This window comes from Ambystoma mexicanum, chromosome 2q (genome assembly GCF_040938575.1).
Source record: "Ambystoma mexicanum isolate Mex_15411 chromosome 2q, UKY_AmexF1_1, whole genome shotgun sequence".
Taxonomy (NCBI): Eukaryota; Metazoa; Chordata; class Amphibia; order Caudata; family Ambystomatidae; genus Ambystoma; species Ambystoma mexicanum.
The window spans coordinates 59,881,592-59,905,400 of NC_090924.1; the positions used below are offsets into that span (position 1 = coordinate 59,881,592).

At 47.3% G+C, this 23,809-nt stretch overlaps 1 protein-coding gene across 3 annotated transcripts in view; it reads right to left on the bottom strand.

The window, feature by feature from the left end:
- CREBBP (CREB binding protein) overlaps positions 1 to 23,809 on the bottom strand; it is a 2,841,012-nt gene that overhangs the window by 644,503 nt on the left and 2,172,700 nt on the right. For all 3 annotated transcript variants that reach the window (XM_069646824.1, XM_069646825.1, XM_069646823.1), the window contains 2 exons: positions 10,606 to 10,683; positions 9,510 to 9,577 (listed from right to left, as the gene is read on the bottom strand). In XM_069646824.1, the coding sequence (XP_069502925.1) occupies positions 9,510 to 9,577; positions 10,606 to 10,683 (146 nt within the window). The remainder of the gene's footprint in view (positions 1 to 9,509; positions 9,578 to 10,605; positions 10,684 to 23,809) is intronic.

Below are 23,809 nucleotides of genomic sequence, written 5' to 3' on the forward strand. Positions count from 1 at the left end.
CTGGGGGACTGCCAATTTTGGATCTGCGTGACCACCGGGAAACAATCGCCCCGCGACCCTGCTGGGCGGCCTCGGAGGCGGCGAGGACACGGGCGGACCCGGAGGTGCCGGTGGGACTCCGGGGCCCGGGACGGGGGAAGCAGTAGGCAGCTCCATTCTGCCCTGGTTGAAGGCGTGGGTGCGGGCGGGGAAGCCCGACCCCAACGGAACCTTGAGAGGAGCATCTGGGAGGTGGAGACCTCCGGGATCGGGAGGTGAGAAGCACCGGGGTCCGGGAGGCCATAAAGACATCCTGCCCTACAAGGTTACCAGACATTTGATCGAAAAAAAATTGGTCGACTGGACAAATGGTCGAACCAATTTGGTCGAAAACCAAATGGTCGAATTTTTACCCCTTTTTTTTGGGGGGGGTCCCCCCCAAACCCTCTTTTTTCTAAAAAGCCCTTTTTTTCCCTAAACTACAACCTTAAAAATATATATATATAAATAAATAAAAAATTCGACCATTTGGTTTTCGACGAAATTACGTCGACCAAATGTCCTGTCCACCAATTGTTTTCGATGAAATGTCCGGACACCGCCCGACTAGGGCGTCTGCAGCGACAGGGACGCCAACTCCCTCCAATCCTGAGGTAAAGAAGCAAGGTATAAGGTAGGAGCAGACCGTGCTCCTGCTGCCCGTGGCCGGATCCGAGCCCAGACCCGCCCCCCTGTGGCCCTGCTGGGGGTCCTCCCGGGAAGAGCGCTGGGACAGGAGTAAGGACCCAGAAAGACCCCCAGGTGTCCGCGGTCATCCCGGCCGCCATTTTCTCTTGTCCCGGAGGAGCACGCTGGCGGAGACTGGGGAGCCCCTGCACCAGCAAACAAGAACTGTAGGGCTAACAGTACAGAGCAGAAGTGGTGGAGCATCCCACGGATGAACGGTGGGCAACTAGGACACAAACACATCGTGGCTGTGGGGGAGAACTGGAGCCGCAGCATAAGCAAAGGAATCACCCAGGACTTTGGAGGGGGGGTGCCCATGACATATCTCCCGCACAAATAGGGTGCGGGGAGGACTGGACCGGGAAGGATCGGGACCCGGTGGCCCAAGGAGCGGACAAGAAGGACTCCACAGTATTAAGGAACCTGCAGAAGGCACACAGGCTTGGGGAACCCTCCCCCCTCCGGGGACCTAAGCAACTAAGGACAGCAATAGTGACCGACGGCATCACGGCGGCCGTTGAAGCCCGGGCAATCCTCAGGGCGACACTCGGTCCCCAACTCCTGGACCCTGAATGGGGGGGCGACATGCTTCGCGAAACCATGGCACAGAACAAAATGGACAAGTATACCACAGCCATCCCGGCGAAGGTAACCACCACCAACGACCACAGTGGGCGAGGCCAACCACCCGGCGAAACGAGCCAGGCGCTGTCCCTCTCAGACATAATGACCGCCATTGGAGAGTCTAGAATGTCCGTGGAAACGAAAATAGAAGGGCTGTCCTCAGAGGTCTCCTTCCTCCGCCAGGACCTGCGGAACCGGTCATCCAGCGTGAGGGAAACAGAACGGAGGATCTCCGATGCCAAAGATACTCCTTCAGGACTTGCAATCAATATTATGGGAGGAGAGGGCGGAAGTGTGGGCCCTGGGTGGGGACTTCAACGAAGTAATGGAGGTGGCCATGGATCGGTCACACAAGGGGGATACAACCCGTGCGGGCCAAACAGTGCTCCATAGATTTACTGACGCCACAGGGATATTAGATACCTGGAGGACCATACACGTGAACGAGTTGGGGTTCTCGTTCTATTCTCACGCGCATAAAACAATGTCTAGATTAGACTATATTTTTATCCCCCAGAGCTCATCCCACAGACTTATATCTGCGGCCCTTCTGGCTAGAGGTATCTCAGACCACTCTCCCCTCCTAGTGACCCTAAAGAGCAAACAGAAGCCGGACACCACCTGGCGCTTGAACATATCATCTAGGGTTCCCGGAAATAGCGGAAGGGCTGACGAATAAATCCAATGAATATTTCGAGCTTAATGAGGGATCTGTGAATTGCCCAGTTTCGTTCTGGGAGGCGTATAAATCCGTCCTACTGGGAGAAGCCATTTCCCTAGTGATCGCCCAACGGCGGAACCACACTCTGGAGCTTACAGAGGCGTAAGGACAGGTGGCTGACCAGGAGGCACAGTTCTTGAAATCAGGCACTGAGACCTAAAAGGAGGCCCTGGAAACGGCAAAAGAAACCCTACGAAATCTGGCCCTAGAAAACACTAGGACCGCCCACTGGTCGGTTCAAAGCCAGATTTATGAGTGGGGGGACAGGGTGGGAAAAACACTAGCTTGGCTGGAGAGGCGGGACCAACAGAAAGGATACGTCCAGGCGATCCAAATGCCGAACGGGGACCGGTTGATGGAGGACTCCGATATAGCAGATGCCTTTGCTAGCTACTATGAACAACTTTACTCTCCCCCGGCTGGGAGCCCCGAGACTGGCCATTCAAACTTCCTAGACACAATTGTTCTTCTGCGGCTCAGCACGCAACAGAAGGAAGCTCTTGACCTTGAACTCACAGAGGGCGAAGTACAATCAGCGCTCACGCAGCTCCAAACCGGGAAAACTTCGGGACCCAACGGGTTCCCAGTGGAAACCTGGAGACGCATGGGCAGAACACCGATTACACAAATGCATCGTATGTTCCTCCGGAGCAGAGACGTGGGCGTTCTTCCCCCGGACCTCAGGGAGTCCTGCATCGTGGTGTTGCCCAAGCCGGATCGACCCCCAGAGCAATGTGCCTCATATAGGCCCATTTCACTGATAAACGGGGAGGCCAAAATCCTTGTCCGGGCGCTAGCGAACAGGTTATTGGTAGTGATGGAGTCTCTGGTCCACCCCGACCAGTGCGGGTTCATGCCGAACAAGTCCACCCGCATGAACCTATGCAGACTCTAGTTCGCGCTGGACTGTGCCCACAAGATACCGGACCCGCTAGCAGTGCTGGCGGTCGATTTTGAGAAAGCATTTGACACAGTGGGGTGGGATGCCTTATGGGAGATCCTAGAACTAATGAATTTCGGGCAGGGCTTCATTTCATGGGTCAAGCTTCTATACGAATCCCCCGTAGTCAGAGTTAGGGTAAACTGTCCAAAGTATTTCCATTGAGGTGCGGGACTAGACAGGGCTGTCCCCTCTCCCCTGTTCTTTCTCGCTATAGAGCCACTCGTGATCAGGCTGGATAAAGCGGATTCAGGCTCTGAATGAGTGGATAAAGCGCAATCAGGCTCTGAGCGGATAAAGATTGGTCGGGATTTGTTTGGCCGGGGGGGGGGGGGTCGGGGTGTGGGACCGGGTTTCACTATATGCCGACAATCTCCTCATTTACCTTAGTAAACCGATGTCCTCATGCCCGGTGGTGTCACAGATCCTTAGGGACTACCAGCGATTCTCCAGCCTCAGGGTGAATACACAAAAAATAGTGTTCTTTCCAATTCATGGGGGAGCAATCGCGATTCCCGACCCTTGCCCATACCCTGTTTCCATCCGTGGCTTAAAATATCTAGGCATACAAATCAGTTCCTTGCTAGAGGACTTCCTCCAACTGAATCTACAGCCTGTTCTGGATAGGCCCGCTACGGACATTTCCCACTGGCAATCTTTACCACTGTCCCTAATGGGCAGGGCTGCACTATTCAAAATGTTATCACTCCCCAGACTACTATATGTCATACAAAACACCCCACTGCCCATTCCCCCGGGGATCTTTGCAGCAATAGAGGGGCATATAAGGACTCTCCTATGGAAGGGGAAACAGCCCAGAATCGCTCTTAAGACACTGCAACGTTCATGCTGGGAGGGAGGGATAGGAATACCGTACATCCACACATACTACCTAGCGGCGCAAATGGGGGTGCTGAATGACTTGTTATACGGGAACTCCGAACTCCCCCACATTAATAGGGAACTATTGGCTGTGCACCCAAGATCGCCCCTCCAGGTCCTGTACGCTCCCCGAGACAAAACAGCCAAAACCCCACGCATGTCACTTCATATCCGCCGCACTTGGGAGGAAGCAAATAAACACATCGGCTGGGGCTCTAGACCCACACTGGCCCAACCTATATGGCGCAATGCATAACTCCCGGAAATCCAAAAAATGGGGCCTTTAGGGGACTGGGAGAGGCGCGGGATACATACACTGGATCAGGTAATTCAGGGGGGGCGCATGGTTGAGTTCGACACCCTTAAGGAGCGCTTTGACTTGAGGCCTGGGGAATGTCTCAGGTACTTACAACTTGCACATGCCATAAACGCTCAGTTCTCAGATTTGGGAGAGGTTCCGCCTTGCTCCCCGCTAGAAGCTAATGTTCATGTGGAGTGTATCCCCTCCAGGGTTACTTTCACGCTGTACCAGGCGTTAAACCCATTTGGCACTAAAGAACTTACCACATTGAAAGGGAAATGGGAAAGGGACATAGACAAGCTGGCGCCGGAGGGATGGGTGGAAGCCCTGATGTTCCCTCACAAAATAGGTATAGATGCGAAACTATGCCTGATCCAGCTCAAGATTTTGCACCAAGCCTATTACTCCCGCACCAAGATGGTTAAATGGAGTTGAGCGACCGCAGACTATTGCCTGAGATGTAAACACGAAAAGGGAACTTTTTTTCCACACAATTTGGGAGCGTTATGTGGTACAGAATTTTTGGGGGTGGCTGCACGCGCATAATCTCCGGGATGGTGGGATCCCAGATACTGCTGGATCCAAAGCGGATACTGCTAGGGATATGGGGAGAACTGGGCCTTACCAAGTATGAAAAACTGTTTCATACTTGTGGCAGTAGCACTGGGAGCCGGAAAAAGGACGATCGCTGCAAATTGGGGGTCCGATGCTCTAATGTAGTCTCCAGGTGCGCTTCCTTGGAGAGACGCATCTACACGGCAAGAGGGTGCCCACGCAAGTTTCAAAAAGTTTGGGGAAAATGGATGGACAATCAGTGAGACCCATTTCATTTTTCCTCCCTTCCCTTTCACCCCCCCCTCTATCTCCCCCTTTTTTCTTTTTTTTCTTTTTTTTTTCTCTTCTCTCCCCCTGCCCCCATCCCTGGTGTTCGAGGCGACCTCCCGCGCATACACGAAGTTGAGTCGATCGTAACTTGGCTGTATGCATAATCGTGCTAACCGTTTACTGGTTTTTCTCACCAGTTGATCTATGCACTTGTTAAAACAAAGTGTTTATAAAAAAAAAGTATGTTTTAGATTATTGCCCATCTTTTGGGACAATACAATTTTAGAGTAAACTATTCCTTTAATGCAATGATTTCAGTTACATTCGAAAATGTAACAATGACTTCCCAAAACGTTTCGTGATATGCCTCTACTACTCCCACTGCACATGCGGTCCAGACTACTTGCTTTCTGATCTTCACTGTGCAACCACAGAAACCTTAGATATCCTGGCACCACTTGTCCCAAAATGGCCTTCGCCATCTTTCAAGACAAAAAAATGGTTTGCCCTCCAACAAGCTCTTTTGAAATAAGAAGAATGGAAACTAAAACTAAACTGAATTAAATCCCATGGCCTGTTGGACAAAAATAAAGGCCTTAATCCTGACAAACTTTACAGACACCAAAAAAGCTGCATTCTGCAAAGAATTAACTGCAACAGCAAGAAAGAAAATAAATAGTTGCCAGCTACAAATAGATGGCCAATCCCAATGGAAAAGTAACAGCCTTGGAATCCAGGTTCCAGCGGATAACATGGCTTCCATTTTTACAAGTAAAGTAGAAGCCATCAGAACAACCAAAGGCCCACAACAGGGCCACAACCATCTCTGCAATTCAAACCACTTCCCCCATAAGATATGGTGGAAAGCATAAAAAAAGATGGCAGCTTCAAAGACAGAAGCTACACCCAATACCTCCCAAGCTGAATAAATCAAATTTTGACTGCAATGCTTCCCACCTGCTCTCAAAACCATGAAAAGTAAGCCTATCCTCTGGAAACCAGCTGTAGGCAGGCTTTTTAGGCAATCTACTGCCCAATGAATTTCCTTTTTAAGGACAAACTCATTGAAGGGATGGTTAAACAATTATAGGGATACAATGAAAGTAAATATCTGTTGCTTGGCAAGTAGTCAGGTCTCCAGCATGGTACAAGTAAAGAATACAACTATCAGCACCAGTGAAGATGCGCCTTGAGGACCTGGACTCAAACATACCCATGGCAAACAACCTCTTTAGACATCAGCTCAGCATACAATACAGTAGTTCATGCTATTCTGCTGTCCGACTAAAATCATAACAGTATTTAGGGCATCATCCTTAAAGGGAGTGAAATGGGACCACTGAAATCAAAGCCCATCACCTTCACTTACTGAGTCCCATAGGGCTTGTGGCTCTTCAACTTCTAAACCGACCCCTTAAAAATTCTGCTTGGCAGTTTAATACTGCCTTTAATATGTTGCATGATGATGCACAACTGAGAATCCATCTACATATCAACTCCCCAGTCAATACTTTAATCTGTCTGTGCAACACAAAACGATATATCACACTTTAGACTGAAATACTTTTGAAACCTCTACACCAAATAGATCTCCTGAATATTGCTATGATAGAGTGTAAAGGACTCACTCAGTCAACTACCGATTGTGGGCAGAAAAGATTGGAAGTCGCTGGACCAAAACATCTGAACACGCTCCCTCATGAATTAAGGCTCAAATCAGACCACCTTAAATTGAGGAATTTATACGCCTCCCAGAACGTAACTGGGCAATTCACAGATCCCTCTCTGAAAGGCCGACCCAGTAATAGGGTGATCTACCTTTAGCGAGTTCTAAACTCCAAGAATGTGCCGATTTTAAGCTGAAGTTAAATCAAAGTGGCCAATCTGATCAATTTTCTCACCCTTAAATTTGAAGGAATCATTCTGCTTACATTTTTAGGACACACCATTGCCAATATTATTGCAGGGTTTACTTCCAATGCCTGTTCATTACACAACGATTTTAAGCATTGCAACTGCCTAGTAGTTCCCATAGGTGACTAGGAGATTCGTACATCCTCAACAAATAAAAGCAAAGCAATTTTTTTCATTGAACAGCTTGGTGCATCACAATCAAGAGATTGTACCCTTTCTATTAAAGAATTAATATATAAAGAAAGCAATTTAGGTAATAAAACACAGCCCTGTCCCACTCCAATATTGACTGCAAAGGCTTCAGTGCATTTGCTCCTCTGGCCACCGTTTTACTTGTCCAGGTTTCTATTATATCTATTACATACAGCGCATTTACAGCAGTAAAAATTGTGATCGCTATATTTAATCTCTCGTACTAACAATAAGATCTGGATGTGGTCTTAATTCAATGAAAACTACATATAAAAATGTTCTTTCGGATTACAATACTTCTCTTTCAGGGCACAGATAAGAATAAATTGACAAATCTTACCCCTTTTTCTCTCTAAAACCACCATGTTATTGCAATAGAAGTTTGTTTGTAACCCAATTCACTGGTTGTGTTAATAAAATCGTACAAATACATTTTAGCCAAGTTATCTATTGAGGAATATAGCAATAATCCTGAGCTAGGCTTTTTCCACCTTTTTCGAAATTGGTAGTATTTCAGCTGCAGCCATCTCATCTGGATTGTACAATTTTTATTATCTGCATTAAGAAACAATATTAAGAAAGGAACGCAAATTGAAGTTTCATTCAAACATATGGAACAAGTTACTTACCTGTAACTGTTGTTCTTCAGCATGGGTCTGGCATGGATTCACAGGCTCATGAATATTCCCCGTCGTCCGGACAGGAATCCTCAGTAAAAGAAAAAACAGTTTCACTTTCGTTTACAAACTGTCTTTCTCCTATAAACCAATTGCTGAGCTCTGGGTCATACTGTGCCCAGCCAATGACTGCCGTCTCCCTAAGCCCCTCCTCTGGCAGCCATCTTCAGATTTGGTAGAACCTAAAGTGGCAGTATGACCAAGAAGACACGCAGAGGGGCAGGAGTGAGGGTTTGCATGTGAATCCATGCCAGACCCATGCTGGAGAACAAAAGTTACAGGTAAGTAACTTGTTCCTTCTCCAGAATGGGGTCTGGCATGGATTCATATGCTCATGAATACAGAATACATAGAAGTAGATACATACACAACTACAGGAGGTGGCAAGGCTCCACAGAAGCGATTCATTTTTGCCTCCGGAACAGTCTCACCTACAGTGAACAGCGTGTCCTGTGATGGCATTAAGCAGAACTTTGGATAGTAGATGGAGAATCCCAGAGCCGTCAGTGGCTGGATGGTTGTCTGTGTGTCTGTTGGCCAGCTCCCACGAGAAAACGCAAATCCACCAGTCGTCCAATTATGGGTATACGTGTATGCTCTGTAGATGTAGATGTAGATGGGCCGCCACATGTGCCTGGCATTTTGTGAGCACTCTGGGTGCCGACTTAAAAGCTAAAAAGGAAGAGCCTTGAACTGGAAGTGCTGTCCCTGCACCACGAAACGTAGAAACTTCTGATGTTTTTTGTGAATGGGGACGTGGAAGTAGGTGTCCTCCAGGTCTAACAACGTCAAGAAGAAGTCTTTTTCCAGTTGACCTAGCACGTGTTGCAACCTCTCAGTGTCTTCCCAGTTTACCTCGAATAGGGTGGCCTCCCAAACTCCTACAACTAGGGCGGATTTTGGAAATACATCTTAATCAGCAAGTTGTAAATCAGTGAAAAGTTTGTATGCATGAAAATGTAGTTCAACACTAGCCAATAAAATCCATCATTTAGAAATGTGCTTCATCATACTGCCGCAAAACATCATATATATCAACAATTTGGCATCCCTGCTCTCATGGTACCTCTCCTCTCATTTCTAGTCTGCCCGCCTCCTCGAACACCTTTTTTTTTAACTTAGCATTTTTTTTGTGCCTAGAGACCGCTACAAGAGGAAAAACTGAGCGCTGCATCGTATACGAGAACTGTAAGGAAAGTTACTTTTTCTACAGAGGAAATTAGTCCATAGACCAAAGCACTATCACCAGCACAAGATAACTAAGGGTGTGCCACAAAATGGGACATGTAAAAACTTTATTTGGAACTGCTTCTGAAGGATTTTCACAAAGAACACAAAACTACAATTCTCATCCTCCTGTTCTCTGATTTTAGGAGGTTATCTGGCTGATTGGTTGTTTGCAATTGATCATTCGTCATCTGTTTATATTTAGCTTTGCAGTATTTATAAAGGGCGACTTTGCCATATACATGGCTTGTTCACAAAGATGCAGGGACTTTCTATAACCATATTTTCAGACTACATATTTTGACTGACAACTCATAAAAACGCATGTGCCTCCTTAGTGAGAGTGAGGAAAATACTTTATAATTTTAAAATGAACACTAAGAAAGAAGACAAGATCCTATTTCTAGACTGCATGGCAGTTGGTGTACGATGCACCAAATACATGAGTTTTCAAGATTAACTGCAGAACCAGTAGGTAATGGAGATAGAGAAACGACTTACTTTTTGCACAATACTTGTTTTCTTTACGGGTTCTTCCTGATTTCTTCAAGCAGTTATCACAGATAAAGCTGCAAGGAAGAACAATGGCTGTCAAAAAAAGCAGCAATAAATTCAGCACTTACGCAACTTTATTTCAAGTGGACTGGTATTCATTAATTTCTAGTAGCTGTAACACATTCTTCCTTTTGAGAGAAAGATGCATGGGTGCTTCTATGCGGGAATGGTGCACATGCTCAATTTAGGGGATCAGGGAGTTGGCATATTAGGAAACTGCCTGCTTCCTTCATTGTCAACTGGCAAGTGGAAGTTTTCAATGAGAGCTAAACTTTTAATCTCTTTTTGAAAGTGGCTGGATTTGTTCACTCTCACATATGAGCAATCATGCTGAATTGCTGCATAGGCAACATTCTCAAATGAGAATGCTTCACTGTAACCTTACAAAAAGGGTAAAAGTCTGCAAACTGCGCTCCATCTGAAGAACACAACGTAGGCCCAGTGCATGTTCCAGAATTCCTTCATACAGACATTCCAAAAGAAAGGCATTAGCATAAATACAGATTTAACTTCAAGGTACTTTTTTTTTTAAATAAGATTTTCATTACAAAGGTGGGCTGTGAAAAGTGTTCTGATGAGGATGTTAAAGCGCCCAGCACCGACAGAAGGGATGCTACTTCATAGATCTGGGTTAAGAGTTATAAGTCTGGTATGGGTTCTCATGAGGCAACTTAGCTTTTTATTAGAAAAGGTAAAGGTGCTAAAATAACATCTTCCAGAGAAGAAGGGAATATTTTTTAATAGTGTTATGACATCAGAAGGTGACATGCCATACTAGGAGTAGGAATTAGTTTAATGGGTTTATAAGCAAAACAAGGCAGTGATGGTGAAGCTCTTGGAAGACGGGATTCTGATTAACATGTAATTGAAAGTGACACTATGGCTAGACTGCAGAAAAAAGAACGTAACACATTCATGAATTGATAACAGCTTAACAGAGGGCAACTTAATGTATACATTTGTAAAAGATGAAAAGTGGGAGACTAGGGCAGGGAGAAGGGGCTTTGTGACAAAGTACTTACTGCTAAAAAAAACTACTTACCCGGAAGGCCATATAATGTCATAATGTAGCACACAAATTTGGTGCATCTTCCGACCACATTCTTTGCAATCAACGAAACTAGGAAAGAAAGACATTCTATTAAAATGGGTGTTTATTTTCGCAAAGATATACTAACCATCACAAAAATACAGACCAAAAAGAAAGGCAATTTGGAAAGCAAGTCAAAAACAAGCAGAGCTGATATTAATTACATTTTATTTTTATAAGGCTTCACGGTATACTGCATCTCTGTCAGACAACTTAGCAGTTGGGTGACAGATAAAGGGTCTTAAAAAAAGTAATTGAAGAAGGAAAGATGCATCTAGTGTGACAGGATCAGGGAAACTGACCATGCCAGCAGTGGAGGGATGCAAGACCCTTTTCAACCTTGGGTAGGAGGCCTACTAGGCGGTTTGCCAGAGCCTTTTCTGCCCCAGGTGGGAGATGAGAGAGTTGGGAGGACCCCAGTCTGTCTGCCCCACATATGCCTGATTACAATTGTAGAGTACCACTTTACAATCACCCATACCAACCTCCTCTAATGCCAGCCAGTGTTTTTCCCTGTTCCCTTTCAGGCCTGCCAAATTCAGAAAACCTTGTGGCAGAGCAAAGAACACCAGACAGAGGCGGCGGTGAACATCTAGCTAGCACAATGTTGCTTGCTCTGGAACATTAATCAGGATGCTCACCTGCCACACAATACATACACGGACATTGAATTGTGCCATACCGGGCTATAATTGCGAGACACTGGCGGACTCGCTCTTGAGAAGGGGTGTGCTTAAATGGTGCTTCATGGTTTCCCTTCTCTATAGCCGAGCCGCTGGGGAGAGCAAGTCAGATTAGCCCAGGGAACCTGCTGAGCTTACGGGCCAATGGAAATGAAAGGAGGATGATGATGGGGGCAGAGGGGGTGTTGTTCAGGTGAGGTTAAGGGAGGACCGAGAAATAATGCAGAGGGAGGGCGGTGAAGCAGAGTATAAGGAGACTGACAAACAGCAACAATGAATTCCACTAGTCAATCGACAGCAGTCCATTTATCAAAAATTGGCAATCAAGGCAGGTTTTAAAAAAATACTTAACATGCACATGTTAAATATTTTTTAACAGACAAGCCTTAATTGACACGGTTTGCTAGTATCGGTTGAATAGTAGATTTGATGCTGCGACTCATGTTATAAAAACATGCATATCTGCAATTCTGAGCATAGCTAAAATTGTTTTCTAGGTGCAATCTAGCAAAATAGTTAGCATGCACATCCCGGGGATTTGATATAAAGTGATGAATAAGGAATACATTACTTACGAAGCAGTATCTCCTGCTCTCCAGCATAGGTATCCTTTATAGCTTCACATGCTGTCTGAATATTCCCAATCCTCAGTTTCATTGAAGAAGTTTTAGGTCTCAATTATTAAGAGTTAGGTTGAATTTGGTTCCAAACAACGAAATACTGGTCCGGCGTCTTAAAATTCCACAAGTCCAAAGACTGTGCCGCCATTGCAAGACTGAGATCGAGACTCTAAAGCATCTATGTGTCGGGTGCCCCAATTTGGAAATTTCGAGAATTCAATTCCTATCTGGGAAAGGGTGGTACTCTAAAGAAGAGCTGTGAAGGAGGATTTTAAATTGTAATGAATTGAGTTTGAGTATCCATGTCCTAGAGTTTTTAAAGAACGCTGCAATACTTTAAGAATGTACATTTCTGTGGACAACTTTTTCCTGTCTAAAACCTTTAAGTGCCAAGTGCGAGAATATGCTTGTCCTTTTTTGCATTGAAATGCATAATAGCTCAGCACTTAAGGGGTTAAAATATGAATGTCTGCATAATGGTATTCTCGCAGTTTAGAATAGTTTTCAGGTCCAGATTTTAATTTTTTTTTTTTTTTAAGTGTCCCTGGATGTTGTGAAATGGCTGAATTCTCTGCCGCCTCTACGCAGCATTTAAACAGTGCGTTCAACGCTAGTTGCCCTTCTCATACAATAGCACTTACTTGTGACTGTATTGCCTGGGGCATATCTTTAATCAATGTGTCCACTTGGTCCCAATGGGTTAAGCCGTAATGGGCCACCAGCTCTGTTGCATTACCGATTCATAGGCTATGTGCCATTGTCACCATCTTTTGTCACACTTGATATACCTTCTTTCTGTTCTGTTGGTGCTTCTACTGTTGATGCAGGCGACAAAGCTCTTTCTCACTATGGTTGCCAGCAGAGAATCTGGGACGGACTGGCCCAGTACATAGTTGGGTTCTTTTGGGGAGGCATAATATTTTGTTCTCAATCCTGACATTTACAGATGATACTGACATTTAAAGATCTGCTAGTAACTGGTTTCTCTAGTGTCAGTTTAACTTGCTATTTCACTGACCTAAGAACGGGGATGCAATTAGGCTCCGTCTACATTTCAGTACCAGTGCCAAACTTTGCTGGTGCTCACTGCGATGAATCCAGGGAATTTGTTGCCTGTCCCAAAGGGGGAATGATCCCCTTTGGGATTAGGGAGGTAAACAAGCAAACTTAACACCCCCTACAGGACAGAGCAAGCAGTATCTCACTGGAGGTGACCCACCACTTACAGGACAGTCCCAAGACAGGGATATTTGTTATCCTACCTTATCCCAACATTATATTTTTGCTGGTTATATAGGAGTGGAAAGGGGCACAGACAACTTCATAAACGAGTGGCTGACTTTACTTCCGATTCCTTTCAGACACTGTTCGTGCCGGAATTGAAAACACAGAACACATGACCCTTTTTAGGATGGGACAAAAAGGCACGATCCACAGAGAGGAAGAGAGTGAGTAGTCTGCGCAGAGGTGGGCAGACCACCTCCTAGAAGGTGTGTCCCGAGAAGGCAGACCAAGGCCTGGTGTGGCATTCACCTGCATATAGAGGATGATGGAAGAGTCTCGAGCATAGAAACTGATGGTGGGCTGAGGAAGAAAAAATACTGATTACGAAGGGCCCGGTAGGGAAGGGCCTGATGCTAAGCACAGTCAACACTGGAGAAGGTGTCGAGGAGCATAGGACGCCAAGCCAAAGCTCTACGTTTGTGAGGAGAACTGCACAGGGAAACAAAATAGGTGGTGGCTCTGGGAGACATGGCCCACCATACCCCAATTTAGAAAAACACTAGGGAAACTGATTCGAAGATCAAAAGGGCTTAATTTACTCTCCTGCCATTAACAACGACCATTTATAACACAAAGAAACGGATGGGGAGGCGTGGGGGGGTGGAGGAGTACCTATTTCGCATCAACATAGTATTCTTGTACATGCAGTCAGAAACACGTCAACATTCAAACTGTCCCTAAAAGAAGAACACCCTGTCCCATGGTGGGATTCTTTCCCTAGGTCGCCGGTGGTGCGCCGCCTATCTAATATGGATAGCGGAAGATAATCTGTCCCTCATTGCCGTGTTTCATATTCATTAAATCAATCTGTTGGACTAAAACCCAAATGATCTACCAAAGAGAAAGTGAGACTGGACTATATCTGTGTGAATACAACGGACAGGGGACTTTCAGATTTTTTTATTCACTCTCTCGCCTGAGGCTTCAGACACAAACAAATGGTATTCATGGTAGTATAAAACGCTACCAGGGGCTGGCCAGGTAGGTGCCACAAAAACACTCCATTACACTGGAATTTGGTGAACAAGACCCTACAGGGGCACCACACTTATGTCGAATGAAGTAGTGCATGCGCACAAAAAGTGATCACTGGACGTTGTATCCCCCTTCCTTCAGCCTAGCCCCCCCCCCCTTTTCTCCCCCTTCCACTCCTACACAGATACTCCTGGGATTAACTCCATATATCCAGAAGCAAACGGTCCTGAGGAAGATGATAGTATCCACAAGTTGTCATCGAAACCGGTCGACCACATAAATCGAGAGCTTGTCTCATGATTTTTTACTATGTACTCAGAATAGGTCTGGAACATACCAAGATTTAGATTACTCACTGGTTGTGAGAAATCCTTTTAGGTGATCCCTACACATAGAGGGATTTTTTAATACCAATGAATATCATTTGTTTGTGTCTGAAGCCTCAGGCGAGAGGGTGAATAAAAAAAATGTGAAAGTCACCTGTCAGTTGTATTCACACAGATATAGACGAGACATGATTTAATTACAAGTCCAGACTCCCCTTCTCTTTGGTAGATCTTTTGGTTTTTAGTCCAACAGATTGATTTAATTAATATGAAACAGGGCAATGAGGGACAGATTGTCTTCCGCTATCCCTATTAGATAGGCGGCGCACCACCGGCTACCCAGGGGAAGAACCCCCCTCAAAGGGACAGGGTGTTATTCTTATAGGGACAGTTTGAATGGTGACGTGTTTTTGCCTGCATGTACGAGAATACTAGGTCGATGCGAAATAGGCACAACCATACCCCAAGCCAGGGTGCCAGAAAACATACCCCAGGGCGGGGGTGTGTCATGACCCTTGCCCTCACTGGCAAGTCAGCCTTCCAGTTAGGGCCAGGTCAAAGACCTTAAAACTTCATTCAAGACTCTCTTGGAGTCAGTCCTGGCTGCTTTGGCGCCAGGCTCATAACCATCATGAAGACCAACATTAGAATGGGACTATTTAACTTGGGGGGGGGGGGGGGGAGTTTCAGCCAATATGGAGGCAGACACATAGCTCAGTTACAAGGAACTGAGCTATGCAGTATAGTCTTTTGGGTGTGGCAGGCCTGGGACTACTTTACCTGGACTACTTTACCTGAGACTATTTAAACCGCACCCAAACAGCAGAACATGCTTTGCGTTATTCTGCTGTGGGCAGCGTAACTCTCACCGTGTCCAGTTCTTTGATGCCAGTTTACCTGAAACCAAGGACCTGCAGAGAGAGAAAGAACACTACGAAACTTATCTGGAACAGTATCCTGTCTTCAATCCATCGTCGACTTCAGTTCCACTCACCTGAAGGTACCAACTCCATCATCCAGCACCGCATGCATCCTGGAATACCATAACCTGGAAAGAGGAGAAAGAAAGACTGCATTAGTAAGCGTTTCCTCCCGAATGAAGAAAGCCACACAATTCTTACCTGGGTAGTCATCTCCTGGTCAGTATCATTGCTGGAACATTACGGCGCTCGGCGAGGAACATTGCAACCTGCAATGAGAGAAAAGACACAGGTTAGCAATATAAAAGGCGAAACAGCGCCGCGCATTACTCACCGGACAGCATCGCGCACACCGCGCTTTTGCCTAACGGCCCATGCTCATCTTCAAACTGCATGACAACACCAAAATACCTTTCTATACCTAAAAGGAAAGAAGCAAGACATTATTACTCGAACTAAGAGGAACATAAGAACTGCATATAAAGACTGTAAAGCAGCAAACCTACGGAGTTGCAGCAGGCCTGGATTCCCACAGGGGGGCTTTCACCAGTGAAGTAACTTGGTCGCTGCTTGCCCCCCACATCTACACGCCCCTGCCACGAGGAGCAGGACGGAGAATCCACTTTTTACAATATTAAGGTGAGGAGAAGGCCCAAGGGGGAGGAAGGAGTTGAGGCCAAGGGAAGTGGGAAAACAAAGAATCTGATATTGAATCCATCTGTCCTATATTGCAGACCCATCTTTAACCAGAGGCCTTACCAAGGGACCGGGAGAAGGTTCGAGAGTGCAAATCATCCAACCAGGGCTGGGTGGCGTCCCCGTGGATACCAGGTGAGCGTAACAGGGTGAGCATTAGCATACCCAAGGCGGGTTGAGAGAAGCCATAGCTGAATGTGGGCTACCTGAAACCATTCCCCAAGGAAGGGAAAGAGAAAAACCCCAGCGCAGGATATAGAAAACAAACAACAAAAGAGGGTGAAAGTAACCTAATTCCTAGACGAGACAAAAAACGCAAGTTCATGGTGGGCCGAAAAAGACGGCAACCCAGAAAGGGACAACGATCACTGGAGAGATCCGAAATAAGCCTACTTGGCGTGGAACCCAGAAAGGATAATTGACTACTACCCAGTGAATCATAAAACAACCCAGGCTGGCACACCAAACAGAGACTGACCTGAATTATCTAGTAAAAACCTAAGAGATACAATACAACCCGAAGAGAGGCCGAAGGAAAATACTTGCAGAGACTGGAACTCTGAAAATGGCCAACAGCACAGGACACTTGTGGCGAGGAGAGATCACGTGGGAGACAGAAGTCCGTCATCATTCATTGGTTGGGGAAGAAACCTTATTGTATTTACATTAGGTTTTTCCTGCATTCAAAGTGGAAAGAGCAGAATCCACGCTACAGTACGTTTTCTGGATGAGTCTTAGTTTTTTGTAGGACATCCTGATGAGTACCCATTAGACTTCTTTTCTATAGGGTAGGACGCCACATATCAGGGAAGGAGTAGGATTTCAGACTCTTGATAATGAAGAATCCTTGAGAAAATGACAGACTGTCCGTCTCCTGATTCTGAATACAAAAAGCAGTTAAGGAGTGCAGTATGTATACCTTAATCATCAGTTGGTGAGTTTGAGACTGATGGCTCAAACTTTTCTGGAGAGTCTATAGGATATATATATAGTCTTCCCCTTCCTCAGGTTCCTGAGACTTTCCTGTTCCTCATCCGCACTGTAGTCCTCTTGTAAATCACTGGGTTGAAAGAAATCCCATTTCGGTTTATATGGCCAAGCTGCCTCCAAGAATAGAGTATACCTTCTTTTAACTGAGTGACATTTCCAGACTTGCATGAAAACATTTATCCTCTCTAGAGTACCCTGGAGATTAAGCTTGGCACTAGGTGTTTGTCAAGGTTTCCCTGATGCAACATGTTTCCAACTTTGTGTCCTTAGCATGTGTGTTAATCTGTGAAAGAGTCTAGATAATTGTAAAATCCGGTTCTTTTAGGGGACATAGGCTGCATCAGCGCCATGTTTCAAAATTGGTCCAGTTCTTTTATTAGCACCATATTTTTGTACAGGTTTTGAAGTATTGCACCAAGTTTATGGGCTCGCTATAAGTGAAGGCTCTTCCATGAAAGGCTTGTTTTGGCTGGGACTTATGCATTTTTTGAGCAGCATACTTTGTCGCCATGGGAAATCTGCTGTGATTGTGTGGCCCTGTAGAGCAGGGGACAGCTGCAAGAGAAATCTACTTGTGCCCTCAGATGCTGCCTCCTCATGGTCGGACCCAACGCCTTGCCACAGGTTAACAATGACCACTTACTTGCACCCGTGGTCTCCGCTTATATGGCATAAGCAGCCCACCTCTTTTCTCACTGATCCTAGAGTGTTTTAGGTAGAAACTATTTACACTCCGGAAACACTTCCTCTATGTGATCACTAGGCTGGCATCTATTACACAAGATGGGAGTACTGCACTGCAAATTTGGTTTTATACTTCAGGCAGTACTCGGAACATTTGCCATCAGCCTGTTGTGGCCGAAAAGGTAAGGTATACAGAGAGACTAAAGGAGGCAAGTCATTCTCAAGAATTTGAAAGATATTCCCCTTTGTCCCTACTGTGCACCTGTTGCCGCAGAGGCAGCGTCAGTCTTCGCTCCGGTTTACAGTGGCTGGCTATGCATGTTGATAGCACTGTTGTCGTGGCAAGGGTAGGCTTTGAATTTTCAGGCAGTCCTTTCTTTAGTTATCAAGCATAACAGACAATCTTGTGACCACTCAGATGGTAGAAAGACAATTTGAGGACATTGATGTTTGTAGCATCATGGGTATTCACGTAGGATAGGGATGATGTTGCAGCACCACCCATTTTGATACCCTTCATGTAGAAGAACAACAATTTATATAACTCTGCACCAACTACCAGATAGCTAGCACCCCATAAAAAGAATGCAAACCTAACCAGATTAAGAAGCCTCAGAAAAACACACACGTATACATTTATTGGTGCTTTATAAGGCGCTAGCTGTGAAACAGACACTTTGTAGTGCACCAGGGGGATAGAGAGCAGGTGTGGGAGGGGTTGATACAGTCTTGGATCATTTAGATTAGGTAAGTCTGAAGGAGTGGCAAGGGGACAGGGCACAAAATAGTTAAGAGTAAGTGCAAGGTAAAACATTAATAGTTACTCACCGTAGTGACTAACGTAGTCTTAGTTCATAGTCCCCTTTCCTCCATACTGCCAGGGCGTCCCTCGCTAGAGATGGGAGACGGAACGTTTTTCACCAGAAAAAATCTTCTTCCCCTTTAAATTTAGAGGGGAGCGGGGCGTGGCCTGGAGCATGCACTCCCTTGACTCTGCCCACCGGCGCCACTCCTCAGTCCCCATTGACGTGTCGACCATATTAACATTGCCTAATGACACCAGTATTATTAGGGGGGGATGATGGTGGGACGTATGAAGGAAAGGGGACTATGGCCTAAGAGTATATTAGTCACTACGAGGAGTAACTATTACTTACTCTTACGTCCCGTCCCCTTTCTTCCATTCTGCATGGGCGATGACAAGTGAATGTAGCCCCAGGGTGGAGAGGAGACCCTCCTTAAGCGAACAAGTTCCTTAGAACCGCCTGTCCGAAAGCGGCATATGATATAGAGCTGGCGGATAAACAGTAGTGCTTACAGAAAGCCGAAGGGGTGGCCCAGGTGGCCGGCCTGCTGATGACTAGCCACGGGACCTGCCGCTGGAAGGCGACGGCCGTGGCCTCTGCTCTAACAGCATGGGCGTGCATGTTAGCTGGAAGTGGCTTATGCTGCCCCTCATAGGCCTCCTTGATGGTCGGAACCATCCCCTTTGCTATGGAGGCCTTGTATGCCTGATAACCGTGCATTGACCTCTCCGAAGATGACAGTCTCCGACTTGCGGAAGCCCTTAGTCCCGTCCATATAGAATTTTAGCATATCTGACATCCAGACAGTGCAGGACCCTCTGAGCATCGTCCTTAAGGTCAGCAAAAAAGTAGGTAGGACTATCTCCTTGTTCATATGGAAAGCAGAGACTAACTTGGGTCGGAATGCGTGGTGTGTTCTCAGGACCACCTTATCCTTGTGAAAAGTAGTATAGGGTTCTGAAGCCACGAACGCCTGGATCTCGCTGACTCTGCGAGCAGAGGTGAGACCCACCAACAGAGCTGTTTTAATGGTGACCAGCCTGAAGTCCGCGGATGCCATTGGTTCAAATGATTTGTGCGTCAAAGCGCCCGACACTACATTGAGGTCCCATACAGGGTGTGGTTCTTGATCGGAGGGAAGAGCCTGGCGAGGCCCGTCAAATGGCCCTTGACCACCAGGTTGGAAGAGGAGAACACTCCCTCTTCCAAATTTCTTTAGGCCCCTTTGGCCACCAGGTAGGTGTGGCATGTATTCACCTGCACGCCCGAGTGGGCAAGGTGTGCAGAGAAGGAGAGTACGTCATCCAACTTGCACATAAGGGGATCGATCTCCTTTGAGTCGGCCCAGTGACGGAACCTAGACCATTTACTCTTGTACTGACTCCTAGTAGCATTGCTCTTAGCGCCCTGAATAATTTCCAGGTTAGCCTGTGATAGGCTCAGGTGTTTCAGTGTGACCTGCTCAGGAACCACGCTGCAAGGGCTAAATTATGTGGGGCGGGGTGCAAGACCCCAGCCCCTCTTTTGCACCAGGAGACGAGCTGAGTCTAGCGGCATGTGAAATGGAGGCCTGTCCGAGAGGCTGAGAAGCTTTGAGAACCAGGGTCTCGCGGGCCACCACAGAGCTATCAGAATGATGCTGCGGTGACACGATTCCTTTATCTTGCAGAGCCACTCTGTGGATCAGAGGTGTAGGAGGGAAGGCATATGCTGTCATGCCGCTCCACTGAATCTGAAAGTCGTCGTCCAGGAATCTGAGACCCTGCCAGGACGCACACTGTTGGCATTTATTGTTGTCCCAGCAGGCAAAGAGATCCACCTGAGGATGCCCCATCTGGTAAGATCTCCAGCAGCACCTGATCGTTCAATTGCCACTCGTAATTGTCCGCTCCCAGTCTGCTGAGCCTGTCCGCTTCCAGGTTGGACTCGCCCGGAAGGTGGATGGCCCTCAGGTAGATGATGTTCTCCAGGGCCCAGTCTCACGTGTTGACCGCTAGGTTGAACAGTGGAGGGGACCTGGTACCACCCTGCTTGTTGATATAGTACATGCTGGTGGAGTTGTCCGTCTGGATGAGGACGACCTTGCTCCTAATGATCGGAAGGAAAGCTTTGAGAGCTAGCCAGGTGGCTTTGAGCTCCAGCCAGTTGATATGAGACTCCTGCAGGGTCCAGAGTCCGTGGTTGTCCAACGTGGCCCACGAGCCTTCCAGGGAGGAATCCATAGTGATGGCAACCTGCGGGGCCGGCTGCCGGAAGGGCCTGCCTGTTTGCAGGTTGCAGTCCGTGGACCACCATGTGAAGTCCGGGCGTAGACACGGCGGGATGCTGACTAGCTCCGCTTGGGAGCCCTGCTCCTGATTCCATGAGGCTGCGAAGTGCAGGTGCAAGCTCCTCATCTCGAGTCTTGTGTAAGGTACAGCCAGTAGGACCGCTGCCATGATGCCTAATAGGTTTTGGTACCACCAGGCCGAGTTCACCTCTCAGGTGAGGAAGTGAGTAGTGGCCTTCTTGATGGCGTGACCTTGTACACTGAGGGGAAAATTCTCTCAGAGCCTGTGTACCATATGAGACCCAGAAAGGTCAGGCTCTGCGTGGGCTGCAGTGGAGACTGCTTGAGGTTGGCCAAGAAACCCAGCTCGTAGAGTGTGATAAGGGTCGAATAAGTGTGATGCACCGCCTCTGGAGAGCTCGCCCTGATAAGCCAGTCGTCCAGGTACGGGTAGAGGTGGTGGCCCTGCAGAGGGCTGCCACCGCATTCATGAGCTTGGTGAATACCCTTGGGGCTGAATTGAGGCCGAAGGGTAGAACCTTGTATTGGAAGTGGCAGCCCATGATCCTGAATCATAGGAAGGAGTGATGCAGCTGCCAAATCGGAACGTGTAGATAAGCGTCCTTCAGATTCATGGAGCACATACAGTCTCTCCTGCAAAATGTCTCTGCAATCATTGCTGGCGTAACCATCTTGCATTTTTGAAGAGGGAGGCAGAGGTTGAGGGTGCAAAGGTCCAACAGGCCACCCTGGTTCTTCTTTTGTATTGGGAAAATCCTGGAAAAGAAGCCCAACCCTCGCTGGGAGGCTGGGACTTCTTCCATGGCCTGGCTCTCGACGAGCGACCGAACCTCCACCAACAGAGTTGCTGTCCCAATCTGTGGGAGAGGAGGGGAGGCGGGAGGAGAGGAAGGTATCGATAGGCGGTACCCCGTGGATACTACCAAGAGAATCCAGGAGTCCGTGAACTTCTGATGCCAAAACTGTGCGTGAAGGGCAAGCTTGCCCCCCACTGGAGACACGTGGACCCGAAGGTGCGCGTCATGCCTTCTTTCCCTCGGAGGCTGTTGCGGAGGAGGGGGACTGGAAAAAGCCCTTACCCCCCCACCCCTTTTGTTGTTTGTGCCTGTGTTGACTCAAAGTATGTTAAGGCTGTCTGGACCTCTGGTCTTAGAAGCTGCGGAAGCCTCCAAATATCTGCCCCTTGTCGGAGCGTTGATGTGACTGGGTGTACGCCTTGGATGTGGCCTTCGTAAGGATAAAGACTTTGCAGTTTGATAACTGTTTTTCTTTTTATCTAACTACTCATCGGTGGTGGAGTGAAAGAGTTCTCCCCCCTCGAATGGAAGGTACGATATGCGTTCCTGGATGTCTGGGTTAAACCTAGTAGCCTGAAGCAAGGCAGTCCTTCTCATGTCCGTGGCGATGCATGTGGCCTCGCCAGAGGTGTCAATGTGAGCCAATGTGGACTCCATGATGTCTTGCGCAACCATTTCAGCCTCCGTCGGTCCCGCCTTGAAACACGACTGGCTCCAAGTTCTGGAAGGAAGTCGGATATTTGCCACCAAAGCCTCTGGTTAACAGCTGCCAGCATGGCATCCGTGTTGGATTGACGAAGATGCAGTGAAGCATTGGAATAAAGAGTGTGGTTGAGGGTGGGCCAACAGCAAGAGTGGACACCCCTCCATTTGCCTATAACTTGGTGTCCAGGCGCCAACTGACACGGTAAAAGAACTTTGCGGCCTCTCAGCACTGTCTACGGAAAGATCTACAGACCCCTCGGCCTGGCGGCCGGTAGCCGAATTAACCTTGGTATTCGTGCTGGTGCAAGAACCCGAGATGTTCCTCCTGTCTGGGCATTTCCTTGGAATGGAGTCGCCCTTGCGGGGTGCGCTGGAAAAGAGCGGCCCTCCCCTGGGCTTTGACTTATGTCTGACGAAGTCCTTCAAGTCCTCTGGAGACTACTTCTCGAAGAGCTACCTCCACCTAGGTATTCAGTTCTTCAAAGCGCACAAAGAAAGTGCGTCGCACGCGGTACAACCATCCCATCCGTGGTTGGGCGCCAAGGCAGCGGAGGCAAAGAGCATGGGGATCAGATGTAGGGAAGAGACCCTTGCAGGCAGGACACCTGCTCAAGCCCACAGAAGTCAACATGCGCCGGGGAGGAGCGTGACTCCAGAGGACCAAGTACCTGAATGATGAAAGAAGACAAAAGAAAGTATCCGGGGAAGCACGTGGTATTACATGGCCGAAGACAAACGCAGTGAAATCGTCCCGTTCCTGTCGATGTGGAAAAGGGGACTGGGGAGTGGCACCGGTCGGCGGAGTCTGTGGAGCACATGCTCCCACGGCCGCACACACGCACACATCTAAATTTAAAGGGGAAGAATGCTGGACTGCAACCTATAAGCGCAGTACTGGGAATGGGTAGCAAACCCATGCTGCTCAGTTTAGTCTTGTTTTTAATTTTGTTTACAAGTCCATAACGTTGCCCCTGGGCTATCCTCTTCTCGGAGGGAGAGCAATGCACAACTAAAGAACAACTGCAGAGTGTTCAAGCGTCTATTAAGTGGGAACAAAGACATACATAAAGTAGAGGTCTCCTTTTCAGCTCGACCGCCGTCACAAAATTCCAATAATCACATCTAGCATCTGAATTTTCCATTCTGCTTTTGTCTGAAAAATTGTAAATTCTGAGTTTAGTTGACACCTTGATTTTGCTTCACATTTCCGAACGCAGATAAATCTTCACTTGGTTCCTGACCCTAGGTCATAACTGCCATGTAAGCATGCAAATGTGGTAGTAAGCAAAGGTGCTAGTCGGCCCACGCGTCCCAAAAAAGTGTGACCAAGGCAATTCATTAGGAGCCCAATATCTCTGCCCATCTCAGTCACCACCCCCC